This window comes from Sciurus vulgaris (genome assembly GCF_902686455.1).
Source record: "Sciurus vulgaris genome assembly, chromosome: 6".
NCBI classification, from domain to species: Eukaryota; Metazoa; Chordata; class Mammalia; order Rodentia; family Sciuridae; genus Sciurus; species Sciurus vulgaris.
In genome coordinates this window covers 73,060,350-73,081,971 of record NC_136466.1, presented here as the reverse complement: position 1 = coordinate 73,081,971, position 21,622 = coordinate 73,060,350, and the positions used below count along the sequence as shown (strand labels likewise).

General features: G+C 36.7%; 1 protein-coding gene and 1 pseudogene across 3 annotated transcripts in view; one reads left to right on the top strand and one right to left on the bottom strand.

The window, feature by feature from the left end:
* CTNNA1 (catenin alpha 1) overlaps window positions 1-21,622 on the top strand; it is a 218,666-nt gene that overhangs the window by 8,517 nt on the left and 188,527 nt on the right. For both annotated transcript variants that reach the window (XM_079143939.1, XM_079143940.1), the window contains exon 2: window positions 19,615-19,721. In XM_079143939.1, coding sequence (XP_079000065.1) covers window positions 19,617-19,721 — 105 coding nt within the window. In that variant the 5' untranslated portion in view covers window positions 19,615-19,616. The remainder of the gene's footprint in view (window positions 1-19,614; window positions 19,722-21,622) is intronic.
* LOC306663603 (small ribosomal subunit protein eS27-like) lies at window positions 20,488-21,369 on the bottom strand (annotated as a pseudogene). The gene has a single exon. The product of its transcript is annotated as a small ribosomal subunit protein eS27-like (transcript).

Here is a 21,622-nt window from a genome sequence, read left to right as displayed (position 1 = left end):
CTGTCGCTTCTTTTTTTTTGTACTGGGGAATTGAACCCAGGGCTTCCTAACCACTGAGCCACATCCCCAATCTTTTTTTATTTTTTATTTTTTATTTTTTAAATTTTGAGACAGAGTCTCGCTAAGTTGCTGACACTGGCTTTGAACTTGAGAATCTTCCTGCCTCCACATCGGGAACCACTGGGATTATAGGCGTGTACCACCACACCTGGCACTGTTATATAGCTTCTTTAATCATTTGGGCATTTTGCATGCTTCCAGGGTTGCTTTATTTAACTTTTAGCTAAATCTTACCCATCCTTGATTTATTTTTTTAGGATAACTTCTTAGAAGCAGAATTCCTGAGGGAAAAGTTACACTTTTTAAAAATACAGTGCTAAAATATGTATAAAATTTACCATTTTAGCTGTAATTATGTGTTACTTAATAAGAACACACTCTCCAAGAAATATATCATTAGGTGATTTTGTTGTGTGAGCATCATAGAGTGTACTTAAAACAAACCTAGGTGATATAGATCAGTTCCTGGATGTGGCCTTGATACAGTTGAGACAGGGCAGATAGGTGATACAAAGCTGCTGCCTCTTTTGCAGCAAGGCATACTGTTTTACAGCAAACTTTTCTGTAAGTGGAAGGAGTGCATCTTAAAATAATGAGTAAAGTACAATAAATATATAAACCAGTGACATTATTAAGTATGTACTGACAAAGTTATACTATTATGCAACTAGCAGTAGTTTTGTTTATACTAGCATCAACACAAATGTGCGAGTAGTACATTGCACTGCCTTGTGATGGCTGCAGTGTCACCAGGCGATAGGGATTTTTTAGTTACATTATAATTTTTATGGAACCACTGCTCTATATGTGACTTTGGTTCATCCCCTCACTTGCTCCACTGCCCCTTGATCTATTCTTTTTTTTTTTTTGGTCTATTCTTGACTGAAGCATAATTATTATAGTGTGTGACTATTTTTTTTTAACTTAAAATTTTTGAAAAATCATTTTAGTTACACATATTAGGGTTCATTTTGACATAATTATACAAGCATAACATGACTTTTTAAATGTTTAGTTGGGCAATAAGTTTATTCACAGTGCTGTGGATCCATTACCACTGTGCATTTCTGGAATTTGATATGTGTTCCACAAGTTCCTTATGCTATGTTATTTTCAGTCTTTGTTTTTCAGAGACAATAATTTCAGTTGTCCTATTTTCAAGTTCAAGGATTCATTTTTCTGTCTGCTCAAATCTTTGAATCCCTCTAGTAACTTTTTCATTTCAATTATTATATTTTTTAGCTCTAGTATTTCCTTTTGGTTTCTTTTTAAGTTTTCTATTTTTTCATTGATAAGATAGTTACTTTAAAGTTTTTGTGGGCCTGGAAGTACAACTGAGTGGTAGAGCATTTTGTCTAGCATGCACAGGACCGTGGACCCTGGGTTTGATTCCTAGTACTACAGGAAAAAAAAAAAAAAAGCCCACCAAGTCTTTGTCTAATATAGGTCCACCCTCTGGGCTTTCTCTAGGAGAGTTTTTCCGCCCCCTTTGATCATGCCATACTTTCCTGTTTCTTTGTATGCCTTTTAACTTTTTTTTCTTTTGCAGTCCCTGCACATTCTAGGCAAGTGCTATACCCCTGAACCATATCCCCAGCCTAATTTTTTTTTTAAATAAAACTAGAAATTTGAATCTAATGATCTAATAACTCTGATATCTAAGACTGGCTAATATATAAAAAGGTTTATTTATCTACCAATTTTGGAGACTGGTAGTCTAGACAGGATGGCACCGGCTCTAATGAGGGCTCCTTGTCTGTGTCACACAGCAGATGGCATCATGGCAGTAGTGTGTTTGATAGGGAGAGATACATGGTGAGACAGAAAGCCAGAGATCGGGGAGGGGCCAGTTTTGCTCTTTATAATAATTCACTTTCCTAGGACCTAAGTAGGTTTCCATAAGAACCACCTTAATTCCTTCCGAGGGCAGCAGTTACATGACCTAACAACCTCTCAGAATCCTACCACCTCTTATTACACTGAGGACTGAGCTTCTAACACAAGAACCCTTGGGGAACACACTTAAACCATATCCAAAGTATAGCACTGAGGATCAGCCTGAGGTATAAGTTTAAAGACTTCTTGTTTTTGAACCTGTATCTTTCCTTGGTAACATTTTAATCTCCGTATGATTGCTTTAGAATGTCCTAGTCTTTAAATCCTGGCTCCCAAAAGAGGAAAAAGAAATATGGGCTGTGAGAGGGGAGAGGCACTGTCCTGTTAAATTCCTTGGAAGTCACTAGCTGGAGGAAGACAGCTTGCAGCCAAGGTAAAGTTGCAATTATGACTGCTTTTCTTCGGGTCTCCACCTTTCTGATTAGGGGCAATAGTCAGAACAAAGTTCCACAATATTTGGAAGACAGTGTCCTTATTGCCCACCCTGGCTCCTGCAAATTGTTTATAAGCTCTTGAGGAACTTGAGCGCTCATCTGGGTTATTTGTCTTATTTGGAGATTAGGGCAGTGGGAAGCTGCTGTTAAGGTCTGAAATTGACCAGAATTTACCTAATTTACTGTCTGATCCTTTCTCTGGAAGTTTCATACCTTCTCCAATAGACTGAGAAATTCCTAAGTGGGTACATCAGACAGATTGTCAGTGCAGTTGTTTAGGTGGGGTGACATTTCCTGGTGCTTCCTCCTCCTTCATTTTCTCAGTGTCCTCCCAGAATTTCCTTCCTTTTCAAGGCTGAGTAATACTGCATTGCATCTGTATACCACATTTTGTTTATCCATTCATCTTTTGATGGACATGTGGGATGTCCAAGATATGTTACTTTTACAGCTTTAAAAATTTTGTTAGATTTCCCTCAAGAAGTGTACTTTATTTATATCTGTGGTATATCAAGTTATTTTCCATGTTACACATTCTTGGTGTAGTGTTTGACTACTTGGTATTGGGAACTTTAACTGTTGAATAAAGCTGAAAGGAGACTTTTTCTTAAAAAAAAAAAGTTCTAGGGCTGGAACACAGGGCCTCTTGTGTGCTAGGCAAGTGCTCTATTACGTCCTCAGCATAGCTAAAGGGAGGGTTTTGATGAGGGTCACATTCCTTAGATGGAGGTAGAAATGTCCCTTAGGCTGGGTAGGTTCATAGTAAATTCTGGGAGGGCTGCAGGCTGCCGGTGGTGTCATCTAGAGATTGTTTGGCACTGAATTTCTGTCCAGCAGTGCTCCTTGTCAAGGATGATCATGGATCCATCTTCTCATCTGGAGAGCTTCTGGCTTTTGCAGCATAGGTTCTGAGTAAATAATATTTTGAACACTTAAATTGTGTGATTTAGTTGTATGTATGTACTTTTAGAAATAGATTTACTTTTCTGTGTCTGGAATGTGGAGGTGATAATACAATTGTTTTTAGAACAGTAGCAAAGAGTGATTTGTTTTTTTGTTTTTGTTTTCTTTTTGTTGCAACTGGGTCTTACTGTTTTGCCCAGGCTAGTCTAGAATTTGTGGGCTCAGGTAATCCTCCTGCATTAGCCTCCTGAGTAACTGGGACTACAGGTGTTTACTACTGTGCTGGCTCCAAAGAATGACTTATATAGCATATAAAAAGTGAAAAAAATGAACTGGTAAATTTCCTTCAGGTGTTTTTGGGAGCAAGTTTGACTTTTTTGAGGGGGAGTCCTAGAGATCGAACCCAAGGGCATTTAACCACTGAGCTACATCCCTAGTCCTTTTACAGATACAGTTCTTTTTTAATTTTTTTTTTTTTTTGAGATAGTATTCTGCTAAATTGCTGAGGCTGGCCTTAAACTTTTGATCCTTTTGCCTCAGGCTCCTGAGTTGCTGGAATTACAGGTGTGCACCACTAAGCCCGGCAAGTTTGACTTTCTTCTTCTTTTTTTTTTTTTAATGTATTTTTTCGTTGTAGATGGATATAATACCTTTACTTTTATTTATTTATTTTAATGTGATGCTGAGGATTGAACCCGGTGCCTCACACATTCTAGGTGAGTGCTTTACCACTGAGCAACAACCACAGCCCCAGGTTTCACTTTCTATATGAAGATGAAGTAGTGAGATAGAGTACCATGGCACATGCCTATATTCCCAGCAACTTGGGAGGCTGAAGCAAGAGAATTGCAAGTTCAAGGCTAGCCTAGCAACTAAGAGAGATCCTGAAAAGCAAAAAACATAACTGGGGATATAACTCAGTGGTAGAGCAACACTGGGTAAGTTCCCCAGTAGTAGATTAAAAAAAAAATAGTGAAAAACATGAACTTAATTATCTGTTCTGCTTTTCTAGCCCAAATCATTTTTTCTCACACACTTTGAAAAAGTGTGTGATTATGAAGCCACACACTTTGAAGCCTTAAAAAATTGTTGTTTATACTATGAACGTTGAAGGTTTTGTCTTAATACATTATTTTCTCTCTCTCTCTCTCCCCTTTTTTTGTGGGGGTGGATATTTGTTTTTAGCACCTTGTTTTCTCTTAAGGAAAAAAGTTAAGTGTTATTAAGCATCTGAAAGAGTCTCACGGGGCAGCAGTTTGTGAAACTTGCCCAGGTGCCAGTAAGTTGCTTCCAGGTCTTAAAAGTGTTTCTAAGGGAGCCTGTTGGTCTGCTCAATCCCCATGTTATGGACCTAGACCAAACAGTAGGGAATTGGACAGTTGGGCTCAATTTGTCCTGCCACATGTTATTTGCTTGTGGTTGGGAGCACAATACTGAATTATCCATTATTGAACGTTTAGAGTTCAGAAATAACCACCCTTCAAAATAAAATGGCAACATTGCCCTTTCCCAGCTTCCAAATATTCATGTTTTCTTATTTAGCTTTTTTACAACTATCATACTTTTTCTTCATGTGCAAGTATGCCTCAACTCTATTTCTAATGGAGCTTGAAATTAGCATGCATTTCTATTTATTTGTTGATGGACTGTCATCTGTCAACTCCACTTTTTGATTGTAATTTAATTTGTGCTTTTTCACTACCTGCAAGTTTGAAGTAATGCATTTAGTTTAAATAGAGTTCAAAGGGCACCTTTGGATGTTGTTCTAAATATTTATAACAAAGATTTGATCATTTGGAACCTGAACTGTATGAGTAGTGTGATGTGATTATTAAAATGCCATCTTTTCCATGTTCTTATTTTATTGAAAGGACTGGAATTATTGGTGAAGTTATTGTAATTTTCATTTTGAGGAGTTTTTGAAAAAAACCTTCAAGGACTTTACAAAAGAAAAATTTATCTTTTGTGTTAAACTTTTGTAATGAATAACTGGGTATGGTGGCATATGCCTGCAGTCCTAGCTACTTTGGAGGCTAAGGCAGAAGAATTACAAGTTCGAGGTCAGCCTAGGCAACTCAGCAAGATCCTGTCTGAAAATTAAACCAAAAAAAGTGGGGAGGAGGGCTGGGGAATGTAGCTCAGTGGTAGAACACCATGGGCTTCAGTGCTCTATTTAAAAGCAAAAAATTGTAATGAGTAGTTCGATCCAGTTTAATTGTTAGTTAATTAATTAGTCTTGTTCCATAATTGCTAATTTAAAGTCTAATTCTTTCTTGAACTGCCTAGTTTTTGACTATTCCATTTCATCATATTGAGTTTTGAATTTTCCTCATTTTCTGAGGTTTCATCGTTAAAATAGTGTTAAAAAAATGAACCATCAATTGTCTTGAAAATGTTTTATTGCTATGGTTAATGTTATTTTGTTAGTATTGACACTGAATTGAAGTTGCAAGTTGGAAGCCTGGTTACTATCAGGTTACATAATCTTCCAATGAAGACTATAGACTGTTCTTTAAACTGAAAACACTGTTATAAATCAGAAAACACATTCATTGTATTGTACTTCAGGTGACATGAAGAATAGGAGCCTTTGCTCGTCGTCCAGTTAGTTATATGACTGGCCCCAATCTGTGCTTTCTTTCCAAGCAAAGATCGAGTGTTACTATTCATTTGTGGTGTGTTGACTATTTTGTTATATTAAATATTTCATTATTAATTTGGACTCTTAATCATAGTTCATGAACTATGATAGTGTAGCAAATAAGCCAGAGGCCATAAGGGAAAGATAAGATTCTGTGTTCTTGGCATTTTCTATTTCTGGGGGATTTCTAAATTGGCAAAGTTTTCCTATAATTATGTGTTACTATTTTCTTATGTCCATGAACCTGGAGTCATCTTGTTGTCAGAAAAGCTTTGGACTGACTTTGAGATGGTTCTTTTAAAATCAGTGATTTTGTAGAGAAGTGGAAACATGAAATGTGAACTTGATCCCTTGGGAGAGGGGGAAGAAAAATCAAAGGAGATGAAAGATGGCAACCCTAGAAAGAAATTTAAGCATATTTGGGTTAAGACCAGTGGAAGCTATGATACCTTCAAGGGCATTTTGGGAACCTGGTCTATTTCACTTTGTTTTTTTTTTAACTTTCTGGCTGTTAGGTGGCCAGATGTACTGCCATGGGTCCAGAGCAATGGGGCCAACTGATCATGGACTAAAATTTGTAAAATTAAAAAAAAAAAAAAAATTGTAAAATTAAGACCAAAATAAACCTTTTCACTTTATAATAACTTGTTATCTCAGGTATTTGTTACAGTGACAAAAAGCTTACTAACAGCTCCTTCCTTTCTTCTTTTTTCTTTTTCTTTTCTTTTTTTTTTTTTTTTGTTTTTTTTTTTGAGAGTGTTTATTTCAGGGGTTCTCAAGTAATTGTTAGTGGTGAGAAGAGAATGGGTTGAGGATATTTTAAAATTAGGAAGGATGAAGTCCAAACTAATGCCTTCTTAATTTCTTAGTTTATCTTTCAGCCTTAATTGCTGTTTTTTCACTACTCGTCCTCTATTTTTCACTCATACAGTGGTTCCTGGAAAGTGCCAGTGCTCTTTGGTGTCATTGTCCTTCCCAACCTGAAACAACTGCCCTCCCTGGAATAATGTAGAGCTCAGTAAGGCCTCCCTGACTGGTTGGAGACTCCTTCCTTTGTGCTAGCGGTGTTCCTCTTGTGCACTAGTAGAGAGAGAACTCTATAACTTTACGTTTTCTGTTGTATTGTAACTATATTCCTATTTAGACTGTGAGCATTTTTCTGCCAACTTTTTTTGAGAAAAATCTTCAAACATAATAGAAAAGTTGAAAGAATAATGAGCACTTGCTTTACCAGTTCACCTACATTCATCAATTATTAACATATTCCAGATTTGCAGTGAATAACTACAGATCAGACCTCATGGAACTTCACCCTTAACTTATTGTCACTCTTAGGAGGCATACTAAGAATGAGGACATGACCATGATGCCACTATCACTTGCAAGAACTTGGTATAACATTATGTAATATTTTTTTTTTTTTTTGGCACAATACTGGGGATTGAATCCAGGGGCTCATGCATGCTTGGAAATGTTCTACCACTGAAGTACATGTCCAGCCTTTTTTTGATTTTGAGATAGGGTCTTGCTAAGTTCCCAGGCTGATCTTGAACTTGTGATCCTCCTACTTCAGCCCATGAATAACTGGGATTATAAGCATGTACCACTGTCTGTAAAACGTTTTTTGTGTGTAGTTCTGGGGATTGAACCCAGGCCTCGTGCATGCCAGGCAAGCATTATACCTTTGAGGCTTATCCCCAGCTCCCAGCCTGTTAAACCTTTAAAAGAATGGTCTGAGGATTAGTGTTACCTTTCCCTGGAAGGCAGACTCTTAGGCCCTAACTTAGACCTTCTGAATAAGAAATCTTTCACAAGATCTTCAGAAGTTGGTAGTTTATATTCATGTTCAGTCACTCCAGTTGTCCTAGTGATATATATTGTGTCTGTGTGTGTATAAAATATATCATTGTGTATATTTTGGGAAATTAGGAATCAGAGATCACATAATGCATTGTTGTCATATCTCTTTAGTCTTGATTTCCAGTCTTTTTTTTTTTTTTTTTCCCCTTCTCCTTGGCATTGACATTTTTGAAAGGTTTAGACAAGTTTTATAGATGCTTCAGTTTGGATTGGTCTGATGTTTCATTCTTAGGGCTTTGCAATGGGTTGTCAGGTTGTTCCACTGGTTGTGCTAAATTTAAACACTTGATTAAATGGCATCTGCTAGATTTCTCTGTTGTAACAATACCTGTTTCCTTTTGGTCTTAATAATTAATTGCTATGACATCTGCTTGTGATTTCTAATTAGTCCTCTGTCCCTGGCACCTTGCAGAATTCCAGCACATGGCAATTGGTCATTGATGGATGAATGACAAAATGGATCATTAAAGGTATATACTACAAGTTTTAGAGATAATTATTGCTTATTTTTTCACCCAGTTTGCATTACCACCCTGACTCTATAGTCAAGTCTAGACATCTTTTTGCCTGGCTCTATAAGAAAAGTACATTTCTCTTCCTTCTGTGAGCTTCCCAGCTGTGTGAAGAGTTTCAGTCTCATTGTTGTACAACAAAAAATTCTTTTCCCTGTTGTCTCTCTTTTCTGTCTCCAGTCCAGATGCTTTTTTCATATTCTTTGACTAGAGTCATGGAGTTTCCCTTATGGAAACAGGGACTTTCTGTGCATCCGTAATCAGTTGTCTGTTATGAGAGCTTAATTCAGCTTTCTGTTAAACACTCTTCCATTATTGATAGTCTCAACTATAATGGGATAAATGAATATAAAATATATATCTGGCCCATACTTGTGAAAAAACTCCCCCCTCCTCGGGACTGGGGTTGAACCCAGGCATGCTTTACCACTGAGCTGCATCTCAACCCTTTTTTGTTTTTTATTTTGAGACAGGGTCTTACTAAGTTGTGTAGAGCCTTGCTGAGACTGGCCTTGAACTTGCCATTACAAGTAAGTGTCATGATGGCCTGGGTCCTTTTTTTTTCTTTTCTTTTCTTTTTTTGGTCTTGTTCACTCCTGTTGAGGATAGTATCTAGGCTGAAGAAGCACTCAAATATTTGCTGAATGGATGGTTAAATGGTTGACTGAACTCTTTATTTTTTTAGGTTTACCTTTTGTCTTTCGCTAAGTGCTTTTTGTAATCAAGCTATTCCTTGTATTTCCTCATTACCTTTGCTGCCCTCAAGAATATAAGAGAGAGAGGACTGGGGTTGTGGCTCAGAGCACTTGCCTAGTATGTGTGAGGTACTGGGTTCGATCCTCAGTACCACATAAAAGTGAATAAAAAAATTATTAAAAAATGTAAGAACAAAATAAGTGATTTAAGTATTTTCCTATTATTATTCTTTAAAGATCTAGCCAAATGTCTTTTTTTTTCATAGGTTTGCATATTTTGTTTTGTTTTTTGGTACTGGGAATTGAACCCAGGGATGATTTTGAGACAGGTCTCACTAAGTTGCTTAGGGCCTCCCTAAGTTGCTGAGGTTGCCTTCAACCTTGGAATCCTGCCTCAGTCTCCCAAATCCTTGGGATTACATGCATGCCCCACCAGACCCACCAACTTTTGTGTATTTGGAAGGAGAGCAACAGATTCTACTTTGTGCCCCAATACCTGATATGAAATGTGTATTATGGGTTGATTACATACAAATGATAGATGACTCATTTGATTCAGTTACTCTGCAGTAGGTGGGAAACTTTACTGCGATTATACTTTGGCCTTCAGGGTTGACCAAGACTAAGCATTTTTTTGGATGGGGATATTGTAATTATGATTAGAAATAGAGACCGTCATTCCTTAACATTGTAAAGGCCATTTATGCTAAGCCCATGGCTAATATCATTCTAAATGGTGAAAAACTGAAAGCATTCCCCCTAAAAACTGGAACAAGGCAGGGATGCCCTCTTTCACCACTTCTATTCAACATTGTTCTTGAGACTCTGGCCAGAGCAATTAGACAAACCAAAGAAATTAAAGGGATACGAATTGGAAAAGAAGAACTCAAACTATCCCTGTTCGCTGATGACATGATTATATATTTAGAGGAACCAGGAAATTCCACCAGAAAACTCTTAGAACTCATAAGTGATTTCAGTAAAGTAGCAGGTTACAAGATCAATGCCCATAAATCCAACGCATTTTTATACATAAGTGATGAATCTTCAGAAAGAGAAATTAGGAAAACTACCCCATTCACAATAGCCTCGAAAAAAATAAAATACTTGGGAATCAATCTCACAAAAGAGGTGAAAGACCTCTACAATGAGAACTATACAACACTAAAGAAAGAAATTAAAGAACACCTTAGAAGATGGAAAGATCTTCCATGTTCTTGGATAGGAAGAATTAATATTGTCAAAATGGCCATACTACCTAAAGTGCTATACAAATTCAATGCAATTCCAATTAAAATCCCAATTGTGTACCTTACAGAAATAGAGCAAGCAATTATGAAATTCATCTGGAAGAATAAGAAACCCAGAATAGCTAAAGCAATCCGTAGCAGGAAGAGTGAAACAGGGGGTATTGCAATACCAGATCTTCAACTCTACTACAAAGCAATAGTAACAAAAACGGCATGGTATTGGTACCAAAATAGAAAGGTAGATCAATGGTACAGAATAGAGGACACGGACACAAACCCAAATAAATACAATTTTCTCATACTAGACAAAGGGGCCAAAAATATGCAATGGAGAAAAGATAGCCTCTTCAACAAATGGTGCTGGGAGAATTGGAAATCCATATGCAACAGAATGAAACTAAACCCATATCTCTCACCATGCACGAAACTAAACTCAAAATGGATTAAGGACCTTGGAATCAGACCAGAGACCCTGCAGATTATAGAAGAAAAAGTAGGTCCAAATCTTCACCTTGTTGGTCTAGGACCAGACTTCCTTAACAGGACTCCCATAGCACAAGAAATAAAAGCTAGAATCAACCACTGGGATAGATTCAAACTAAAAAGCTTTCTCTCAGCAAAGGAAACTATCAGCAATGCGAAGAAAGAGCCTACAGAGTGGGAGAATATCTTTGCCAATCATACTTCAGATAGAGCACTAATCTCCAGAATCTATAAAGAACTCAAAAAACTCTACTCCAAGAATTCAAATAGTCCAGTCAACAAATGGGCTAAGGAAATGAATAGACACTTCACAGAAGAAGATCTACAAGCAATCAACAAACATATGGAAAAATGTTCAACATCTCTAGTAATAAGAGAAATGCAAATGAAAACCACCCTAAGATTCCATCTCACCCCAATTAGAATGGCGATTATCAAGAATACGAGCAACAACAGGTGTTGGCGAGGATGTGGGGAGAAAGGTACACTCTTACATTGCTGGTGGGGCTGCAAATTAGTGCAGCCACTCTGGAAAGCAGTGTGGAGATTCCTTAGAAAACTTGGAATGGAACCACCATTTGACCCAGCTATCCCACTCCTTGGCCTATACCCAAAGGACTTAAAATCTGCATACTACAGAAATACAGCCACATCAATGTTCATAGCTGCTCAATTCACAATAGCCAGACTGTGGAACCAACCTAGATGCCCTTCAATTGATGAGTGGATAAAGAAGCTGTGGTATATATATACAATGGAATATTACTCAGCCATAAAGAATGATAAAATTATGGCATTTGCAGGCAAATGGATGAAATTGGAGAATATCATGCTAAGTGAGATAAGCCAATCTCAAAAAGCCAAAGGACAAATGATATCGCTAATAAGTGGAGGATGACACATAATGGGGGGGAGGGAAGGGTTAGTGTTAGGGTTAGAGTTAGGGTTAGGGAGGGGGGCAAGTATGGAGGAAGGAAGTACTGTATAGAGGGTAAAGAGGGGTGGGAGGGGTGGGGGGAAGGGAAAAAATAACAGAATGAATCAAACAACATTGCTCTATGTAAATTTATGATTACACAAATGGTATGCCTTTACGCCATGTACAAACAGAGAAACAACATGTATCCCATTTGTTTACAATAAAAAAAAAAATGATATGCCATTACTCCATGTACAGACAGAAACAACGTGTATCCCATTTGTTTACAATAAAAATAAATTTAAAAAAAGAAAAAAAAAAAAAAAAAGAAATAGAGACCGTAATTATTGGGGAAAAGTTTTCTCTTTGTTTATGTGGACCATCTGCATTTTTATGTCAATTATTTTCTTACCTCTCCCCTCAATTCCAACTGGTTTGTAGTTTAGAAGAGGAGTATGACAGATTGGGGACTGGACTGGAGATTTAACCATATAGGCGGGATTTTCCCCCCCAGAGTGATTCTTAATTATAAGGGTTACCTTTTTTTTTTTTTTTTTTTATTTGGTGCTGGGGATTGAACTCGGGCACTTTACCATTGGGCCGCATCCCCAGCCCTATTTTGTATTTTATTTAGAGAGGGTCTCACTGAGTTGCTTAGCACCTCACCATTGCTGAGGCTCGCTTTGAACTCGCAATCCTCCTGTCTCAACCTCCCAAGATACTGGAATTACAGGTGTGTGCCACCACGCCCAGCCCCCCTCGCCCCCCAGTTACCAGGAGATTTGAGAGTTGAGGTTCTAATGTCAGTGTTAACTCTGCTTAATGCATATGCAACTTGGCATGCCTATGACCGCACTAAGTAATCTACAACCCTCTGTCTTGTACAGGAGGACAGTTAATGTTACTTTGGGTACTTCTAATTTCTAAATTTCCTGATTTGCATTTAAATGAACTTTTCTAACATTTCATTTACCTAACCTTGCTGTTAAAAAAAAAAAAAAATGGCATTGAGTAGCCTAGTAAGTATGGGCTAAAGCTTTGGAGTAGACACATTTTAAGAATGATGTGGCTATTTTGTTGTAAATGAATTTATAATGTCTTTTGAGAAGGTATGAAATATGTAGCTCTTTTGCACAAATGAGGCAGTTTGCCAACAATCAGCTTTCTTGTTTCTCATAGAACTATGCCTTTATTTTCTACTTGTTGCTTCTCTCTGTTTTACAGATTGTTAGCCTAAGGACTGTATCTCTGTACCTTTCTGAATTTATAGTGATATTTTACTTTATAGCCAGGGTTGCCATTTTTAAGGTAATGAAGACTGAATAACTATAGTTTAACTTTTTATTTAGTTCCACTAAGCATAATCCTTCCTGGAAGTTGCTATAATTAACTAAGGTTGGCTACCTCTAGTAGGTTTTGTAATAGATCTTGCAAAGTAGTGCTCTGTAAGTTAATTGGAAAACTAGAAACTGCCAGAGTTTTAAAAATTATTTGCTCAGTTACTCTAAACAATATCATTAATTGTAGAAAACCAGAAGATATGACTAAAATTAAAGCAGGAACTATTTCTTGGTAGGCTTGTAAATATTTTCACTTCACGTTGCATAAATTCAGTTCACCTAATAACTGCTTTGCCAGCAACTTAAAGAATATGAAGAAAAGCATAAGCATAGTTATTATCCTTGAACTTAAAACATAGAAAGATGATATGCTAAGTCTGAGAAAATTAATTTGACTTAATAAACAATTCAAAGACTCTTCGAGAGATAAATGGAAAGAACAGTGAAAAGTCAGGACTAGAAGGAATGTAGAATTCATCCTCTTTTGTCTTATAGATGAGAAAACTAACATCTAGAGAGGTGAAATGACTTCCCCAAGTTAGGGGCAAAACTGGTATCAAGAAGCTTGTGTTCTTTCTGGTAGGAACACATTCTCTATATTTTAAGCTCTCTGCTTTTGTTTTTGGAAATCCTTTAAGAGTTGGGGTTATCAAAAGTGTAATCTGGCTCTGTCATATAGTTTAATAGTGTTCAGTATCATTCTTGGCAGGGATTTTTAAAATTTTTATTAATTTTTCATTGTTTATTTAGTTGTACATGACAGCAGAATGCATTTGGATTTATTATACACAAGTGGAGTACAACTTTTCATTTTTCTGGTTGTACTTGATAATGTAGAGTCACACCGTTCGTGTAATCACACATGTACATAGGGTAATGAAGTTTGTCTCATTCCACCATGTTACCTCCCCGCAACTCCTTTCCCTTCCCCTAATTTCCTTCTAGACAATCTAATGTTCCTCCATTCTTGGGCTTTTTTTTTTTTTTTTTAATATCTTTATTTTTATGCAGTGCTGAGTATTGAACCCAGTGCCTCACATGTGCTAGGCGAGAGCTCTACCACTGAGCCACAACTCCAGCCCTTGGCAGAACTTTTGATTAAAGATGCTGCACAAGGCAGTCTGCTTCCATCATGGTTATTGAATGTCTTGAAAACACACTGAATGAGTTCTCAATTTCCAAGTGTCAGTATATTTCAGGTTTCTCAATGTAAGTTAGAGATGGAGTACTTTGCTCCAATCCCTTTAGTAGGGGCCTGAGGTGAATTTTTATGGAGAACTCTAGAGGAAGACTTCCTCAGAGACATTAATTAAGAGGATGTGGAGTTCTGAACTGTAAGAGACTTTGGGGGAGAATCTTACTCAGAGATTGCACAGTGGTGACCAACAGGGCAAACATACTACCAAAACATGTTTGTCTATCACAGTGGTAAATATTCTGGGAAATTGTTGCTGGCATGAACATTGGTAGATTTCATGTAAATATCTACATTTCTGGCTTCTCAGAAAACTACATGATCTGGAAATCCTGGGTCTTCCAGATAACAAAATTGCCCAGAGTGGATGGGCAACAAGGCACAAACTTATTGATTTGTCGGGGCTTGGCCTTTCTTAGCACCTGGAGAGGCCAGGTGCAATTTATTATTGTCTATATTCTGCCCCACCCCCATTTTTTTTTTTATTGATGCATTGTAGTTGTACTTAATAGTGGGATTTATTGTTACATATTCATGCATGTATACAATATGACAATATAATTTGGCCAGTATCACTCCCCAGCCTTTGCCCTCTCTCCCCTCTTCCCACCCTCTTATCCACTGATCTCTCTTTGATTTTTGTGAGATCCCTCCCTCATTTTTAAAATTAAGAAGTAAGTGGGGCTGGGGGGTCTATCTTAGTGGTAGGACATGTGCCTATCACGTGCAAGGCCTTGGATTCAATCCCCAGCACACCCCACCCCCAATATTTTATATCCTAAAGTATCAAAATTAGGAGAACAGAAGACCCAGAAGTCTTTTTATTTCAGAAAAAGCACAAGAGTGTATTTCTTTGGAAAAGCGAAATGTTGTATCTTGTTCTTTTGTATATTTTAAAATTTTTATTATTATTATTATTTTGGTCCCAGGGATTGAACTCAGGGGCACTCAACCACTGAGCCATATCCCCAGCCCAATTTTGTATTTTATTTAGAGACAGGGTCTCGTTGAGTTGCTTAGTGTCTCGCAGTTCCTGAGACTGACTTTGATCTTGCAATCCTCCTACCTCAGCCTCTTGAGATGCTATTTTTTATTTTTTGTAGTTGTAGATGGACAGAATGAATGCCTTTATTTGCTTATTTTTATGTGATGCTAGGCAAGTGCTCTGCCACTGAGCTAGGACCCCAGCTCTGTATGTTCTTGCTTAATTAAATACAAATGTGACCTCAGTGCCCACTTAGAGCTAGCTTACTTATTGCTGCCTCCTGGCTCCTTCCCTCTACAATCCTGAAATGTTCACTATCTTATTTGTGTTAAAGCAGTATCTGAAATGCTTGCAAATGCAGGATCCATGGGACAAATAATTTCTTCCGAAATGTCTTATCTGTGACATTTGGTGACATTTATTTGAGCTGTCTGTAGCCCTTTAGCAATATAGCGCCTCCCATCTCCTAAGGTTTACTGACATGGGTTGATCAGTTTAGTGGACAAATAACCTTTAAAGACTAAAGTATTGGCCTGACATAATACGAGTATAGAAGACAAATATGCCCACATTCAGTGAAATAAATTCCCTGGAAACTGGCATTTCGTGTTACCAGATTAGGCAGATACATCCAGATTGTTGCTTCCATTTCTGTGGTTCTACAATTAATCCCCACCCCTCCCCACCCTTTCCTTTTTTCTCTCAGTACTGGGAATCCAACCCTGGGTCTTGCAAATACTAGGCAAGCAATCTACCATTGAACTTCAACTCCAACCTCTCCCGCCGCCCCCCCCCCCCCCCCAGCCCTTTTTTTTTTTTCTTCTTTTTTTAATTTTGACACTGGTTTTGCTAAATTGCTGAGGCTGGCCTCAGATTTGCAATCCTGCCTCAGCCTTCCAAGTCCCTGGGACTACAGATGTGCACCACCATGGTTTCAGATTATTTTGAAATCTACTTTTCCATATTCAGTAGTGTATATTTTGAATATTTTCCATAAACTGCAACATCTTCCCTGTTTTATAAATTAGAAATTTTGGATATATAAAGAAGTAAAAGAAAAATTCTATACGTCCAAATGTCTTTTTTTGTTTTTTTTTTTCTTTTAAAGCAGTGCTGGGGATTAAACCCAGGGCCTCATGCTTGACAGGCGAGCACTCTACAAACTGAGCTGTATCCCCAGCCCTAATGTTTTTTACCTAGATTCAGCAGGTATAGATATATATGTTTTTTTTCTTTTTCTTTTTTTTTAAATTTATTTTTATTGTAAACAATGGGATACATCTTGTTTCTCTGTTTGTACATGAAGTAGAGGCATACCATTTGTGTAATCATACATTTACATAGGGTAATGGTGTTTGATTCATTTTGCTATTTTTTCCTCCCCCCATCCCTCCTACCCCTCTTTTCCTTATATACATCCCTTCTTCCTCCATTCTTGCCTCCCTCCCACCCCCCATTATGTATCATCCGCTTATCAGAGAGATCATTCATCCTTTGGTTTTTTGAGATTGGCTTATCTCACTTAGCATGATATTCTCCAATTTCATCCATTTGCCTGCAGATGCCATAATTTTATTATTCTTTATGGCTGAGTAATATTCCATATATATATATGTATGTATGTATCGCAGTTTCTTTATTCATCAATTGAAGGGCATTTAGGTTGGTTCCACAATCTGGCTATTGTGAATTGAGCAGCTATGAACATTGATGTGGCTGCATCTCTGTAGTATGCTGATTTTAAGTCCTTTGGGTATAGACCAAGGAGGTTGGTTCAACATCCAGAAATCAATAAATGTAATTCACCATATCAACAGGCTTAAAGTCAAGAATCACATGATTATTTTGATAGATGCAGAAAAAGCATTTGATAAAATACAGCATCCCTTCATGCTCACTAGAAAAAATAGGGATAGCGGGAACATTCCTTAACATTGTAAAGGCCATCTATGATAAACCCATGGCCAATATCATTCTAAATGGTGAAAAACTGAAAGCATTCCCCCTAAAAACTGGGACAAGGAAGGGATGCCCTCTTTCACCATTTCTGTTCAACATTGTCCTTGAAACTCTAGCCAGAGCAATTAGACAGACCAAAGAAATTAAAGGGATACGAATAGGAAAAGAAGAACTCAAACTATCCCTATTTGCTGATGACATGATTATATACTTAGAGGAACTAGAAAATTCCACCAGAAAACTTTTAGAACTCATAAGTAAATTCAGTAAAGTAGCAGGATATAAGATCAATGCTCATAAATCTAATGCATTTTTATACATAAGTGATGAATCTTCAGAAAGAGAAGTTAGGAGAATTTTCTTTCTTTTTGAGATGGGGTTTCGCTATGTTGCCCAGACCTGTCTTGAACTCCTGACTCAAGTGTTCCTCCCAACTTAACCTCTTAAGTACATGGGGCTACAGGCACATACCACACTGTGCCTGACCTCATAATTTCTTGATGTGTTTTTATACATACATTTTTACTTTTATCCAATACTGTTACAGACATTTTGACATTTTCTTCTAAATATTTCAGCATGCGTCTCTTAAAAAGTCATTTTTCTGTATAGCCACAATTCCATTATTACCTAGGAAATTGTACAGTAATTCTATAATATATAGTATTTCATAAAACTTAGATTTACCAGTTTTCTTACAAATATCAGAGTTTTCAATTCAGTGTTTAAACGAGGTACGTGTATTGCTTTAGATTCTTACATCTCTTGAGTCTTCTAGTCTAAAATAGGCTTCTCACCTCTTCCCTTATGTTGACATTTTGAAGGTGTATGATTATCTTGTGAAATGCACTATGTTTTAGATTTATCTGCTTCCTCATGGTGTTACTTAACATGCTTCTGTATCCCCTGTACTTCCTATAAACTTAAAATTCATATTTTCTTAATCTAGAGTCACTTTTTCCACTTTGAACTGGAAATGTTTTTATCTTTGTTTGCACTATCTTCTGATAGGAATTTATTAGCATTTCCTTCTATTAATGTATGCAGTAAACTAGAATTTTCAGCTGTATCTGTAACTTTGTCACCAGTAAGAATATCAGTGTTTTGCATATTTGTAATAATAGACAATATCTTAAAAAAGTTCATGTTCTTTATAACTTCAGAGACCTCTTGTCATCTTATTTAATGTGTTAATAGAGAAGCACATATATTACTGTAATACACATTCTTTGTAAAATTTTTAAAAAAATTTTTTTAGATGTTGATAGACCTTTATTTTTATTCTTTTACTTACATGCCATGCTGAAAATCGAACCCAGTGCCTCATACATGCTATGCAAGTACTCAACCACTGAGCCACAACACCAGCTCTACTGCTGAGCTACATCCCTAGCCTTTTAAACATTTTTTTTAAAGACTGAGTCCCTTGTAGTTGCCTAGTGTTGTCTTGAATTTGCAGTCTTCCTGCCTCAGCCTCTCAAGTTGCTGGGATTATAGGTGTGAACTTCAACACCCAGCTCTGCTTTTCTTTTGAGGATCTGTATCCTGTGGTTGTAAGGATATTTATATACTTGATTATAGGCAGTTACACTCATTATTCTTGTTCTTTTTTAGTTTTTGATAATCTTCCCCAGGCTTTTCTCAGACTCCTGGGATCAAGCAATCCTTCTCTCAGCTGGCAAGTAGTTGGGACTATGGGCACATTCCACTGTGAGGCTCATTGTTTTTATTGTTCTTTGTGTTCTTTTCAATGACCCTCCTTCCCTCACCATAGTTTTAGAGGTGCTAATGGAAATTTCTACTGAAAACAATCTAGTGATGATTGAGTGCATCTTAAAACTTCTGGTTTTCAGTGATACTAGTTGTAGGTGCAGAAGGCACCAGAAGATATTATGTTTTAGTAGAATAAGACAAAATGTTCCCTAAGAATTCATAGAAAAAATGAAGTGAGGTATATCTATTTAAATAATATTGCAGTATGATTGTTGTGGAGTAACAAAAATCAGAATCTTTTGTATTAGTTTATGAAGTATTTTTTTTTTTTTTTTTGGGTGGCTAGAGATTGTATTGAGCCCTGTGCATGCTAGGCAAGCTCTTCACCACTGAGCTACATTTCGAGGCCAAGAAAAAAATTTTAAAAGTAGCCTCACTTTGGTTTTTCATCTTGCTACTAAAGGTAGGCTGGAAAACTGGAAATAGAAATGCATGTCTCGATAACAGAGAAGCTCAAAGGGAAACATTCTATGTGTTTGAGAATGTACTAGTTAGTACCCTTAATGTTTGTGCACTTGAAATTGTTAAGTATAAGAGGTTGTAAAAGTTACTGGGTCCTCACGTGTAGGTTAGTTATGTATTTTTTTTATCTTGCAGTAAATATAGCATTCCTAATATAAAAGTCTTTAAGTTGGAGAGTATTTGTTATATATAAATTTCATGTTTGTTTTTGATGTTTGCCTAACTTTGGCTTTTTTTTCTCTCTTAGAAATGACTGCTGTTCACACAGGCAACATAAACTTCAAATGGGACCCCAAAAGTCTAGAGATTAGGACTTTGGCAGTTGAAAGACTTTTGGAGCCTCTTGTTACACAGGTAAGAATCTGAAAACACAAGTATGTACTTGTAGCATGGTTCTCTAGCAGTAAGCTTGGGTATCAAATATAAGACCAAGGTCATTTTCTTCAAAGTCTTGATATGATTGGTTGAATTTAGTTTGATAGTACTTATATGATTTGCTTATCTAGTAATTGAATATTGATATATGGATTTATTTAAGGCCTTAGAACATATTTGCTGCAATTTTCTTCAGTCATATTGCCAATAGTGGAGGCCGTTGGTATGTAGTGCAGATTTTTAAATGTTGGCACTCTGCAGAAAACTTCACTTTTCCATAAAGGGGAAACTCAAGGAAGATGTGACATGGCCCCTTGTTAAGGTTCCTTACTCAGCTTAATGCCTTTTCATTGTGTAGGATTAGTTGTCAGGTAATTGAATTTGAGGATATAGGTTTGGTGTATTCTGTTACAAATACACGTATCATAATGTGAAGGCATTTATCAATTGTCACTAACTAGCTATGTACTTTTAGTGTTTTGGTATAGTTTACATGTAAGTGTATATGTAAGAGAATGAGATGTAGTAGCATCTGATAATCATTGAAAAATTTCTGTTCCAACTTACAAATATAAACTAGTATTTTATATATCTTTATTTAGGAGTGTGTGGTAAGAAGGGAATATTTACTGTCTGGACCCTATGTACTATAGCCTTCAATAAGTCTTTTGTTTGGCAGCTTTACACTATAACAAATCTTTAATCATTTTCGGCCTACAGATCATCTGGTATTATACATTGGACCCTATGTACTATAGCCTTCAATAAGTCTTTTGTTTGGCAGCTTTACACTATAACAAATCTTTAATCATTTTCGGCCTACAGATCATCTGGTATTATACATTTTAATACTGATTAGTATTCTGGGACTTAAAGCATCATCACAGTAGGCTTCTTTGGGCAATCATTCTTTCCTTTATTAAAGGCCTTTACTAATTAATTGCTAAGATTTGTGAAAATAAACTGAACAAAGACTTCAGAAGCAAGTTATCTTAAAAATGTTTTGCAAAGATTGATAACTCAAAATATGGCTTTCTGGTGAAACTAAATTCTTTGTTAACCTTTCTATTTATTTATTTGTGGTGCTGGGGATTGAACCTAGGACCTTGTGCATGTTAGACAAGCCCTCTACCAATTGAGCTATATTCCCAGCCCCCATATTGTTAAACTTTCTAGAACTTCATTGTGATATAGAAGAGAGATATCTAACTTCTTTTTCTTTTTCTTTTTTTGTCCGTCATCAAAATTTTTATTGGGAAAAAAAAAAAAAAAAAAAAAACCCACCAAAATAGGAGATTAAACATAATTACATCATCTTGGTAGAGTAACTAGAAATACTGAACTCATAAGGCTTTTTCAAGAACACACAAATTCAGGGAATTGTATAGATCATTAGCGTTTCCTTCTAAATGAACAACCTTCTGTGAGTCTGGCCTTTCCTCTTGTAGGCTAGCACAACAGTGTTGAACAACCTACACAAAGAACCACTGTCTGAGCATGGCTGAAAACTGTAGTAATCTTGTAGCAACCTGGACATTTTACCTACATAAAATCAGAATTTGGACTTTGAATTAGCCATTTCTTCTTATATTTTTTTCTTTTCCAAGGAAGGATGGAGCAAATCTCTAGCCAGTTAGCAGAGGCAATGAGTCAGATGTTAAAGTTATTTTTAAATAATATAATTTTTCATCGATACTTTGTGTTCTCAAGTTCCTAATTTGTAAAGTCAAAATATTTTTTATTGTTGGGCATGGTGGTGCATGCCTCTAATTCCAGCGGCTTGGGAGGATCACAAGTTCAAAGCCAGCCTCAGCAACTTTGTGAGGCATTTAACAACTTAGCAAGTCTCCCTCCCTCCCTCCTTCTCTATCCATCCATCC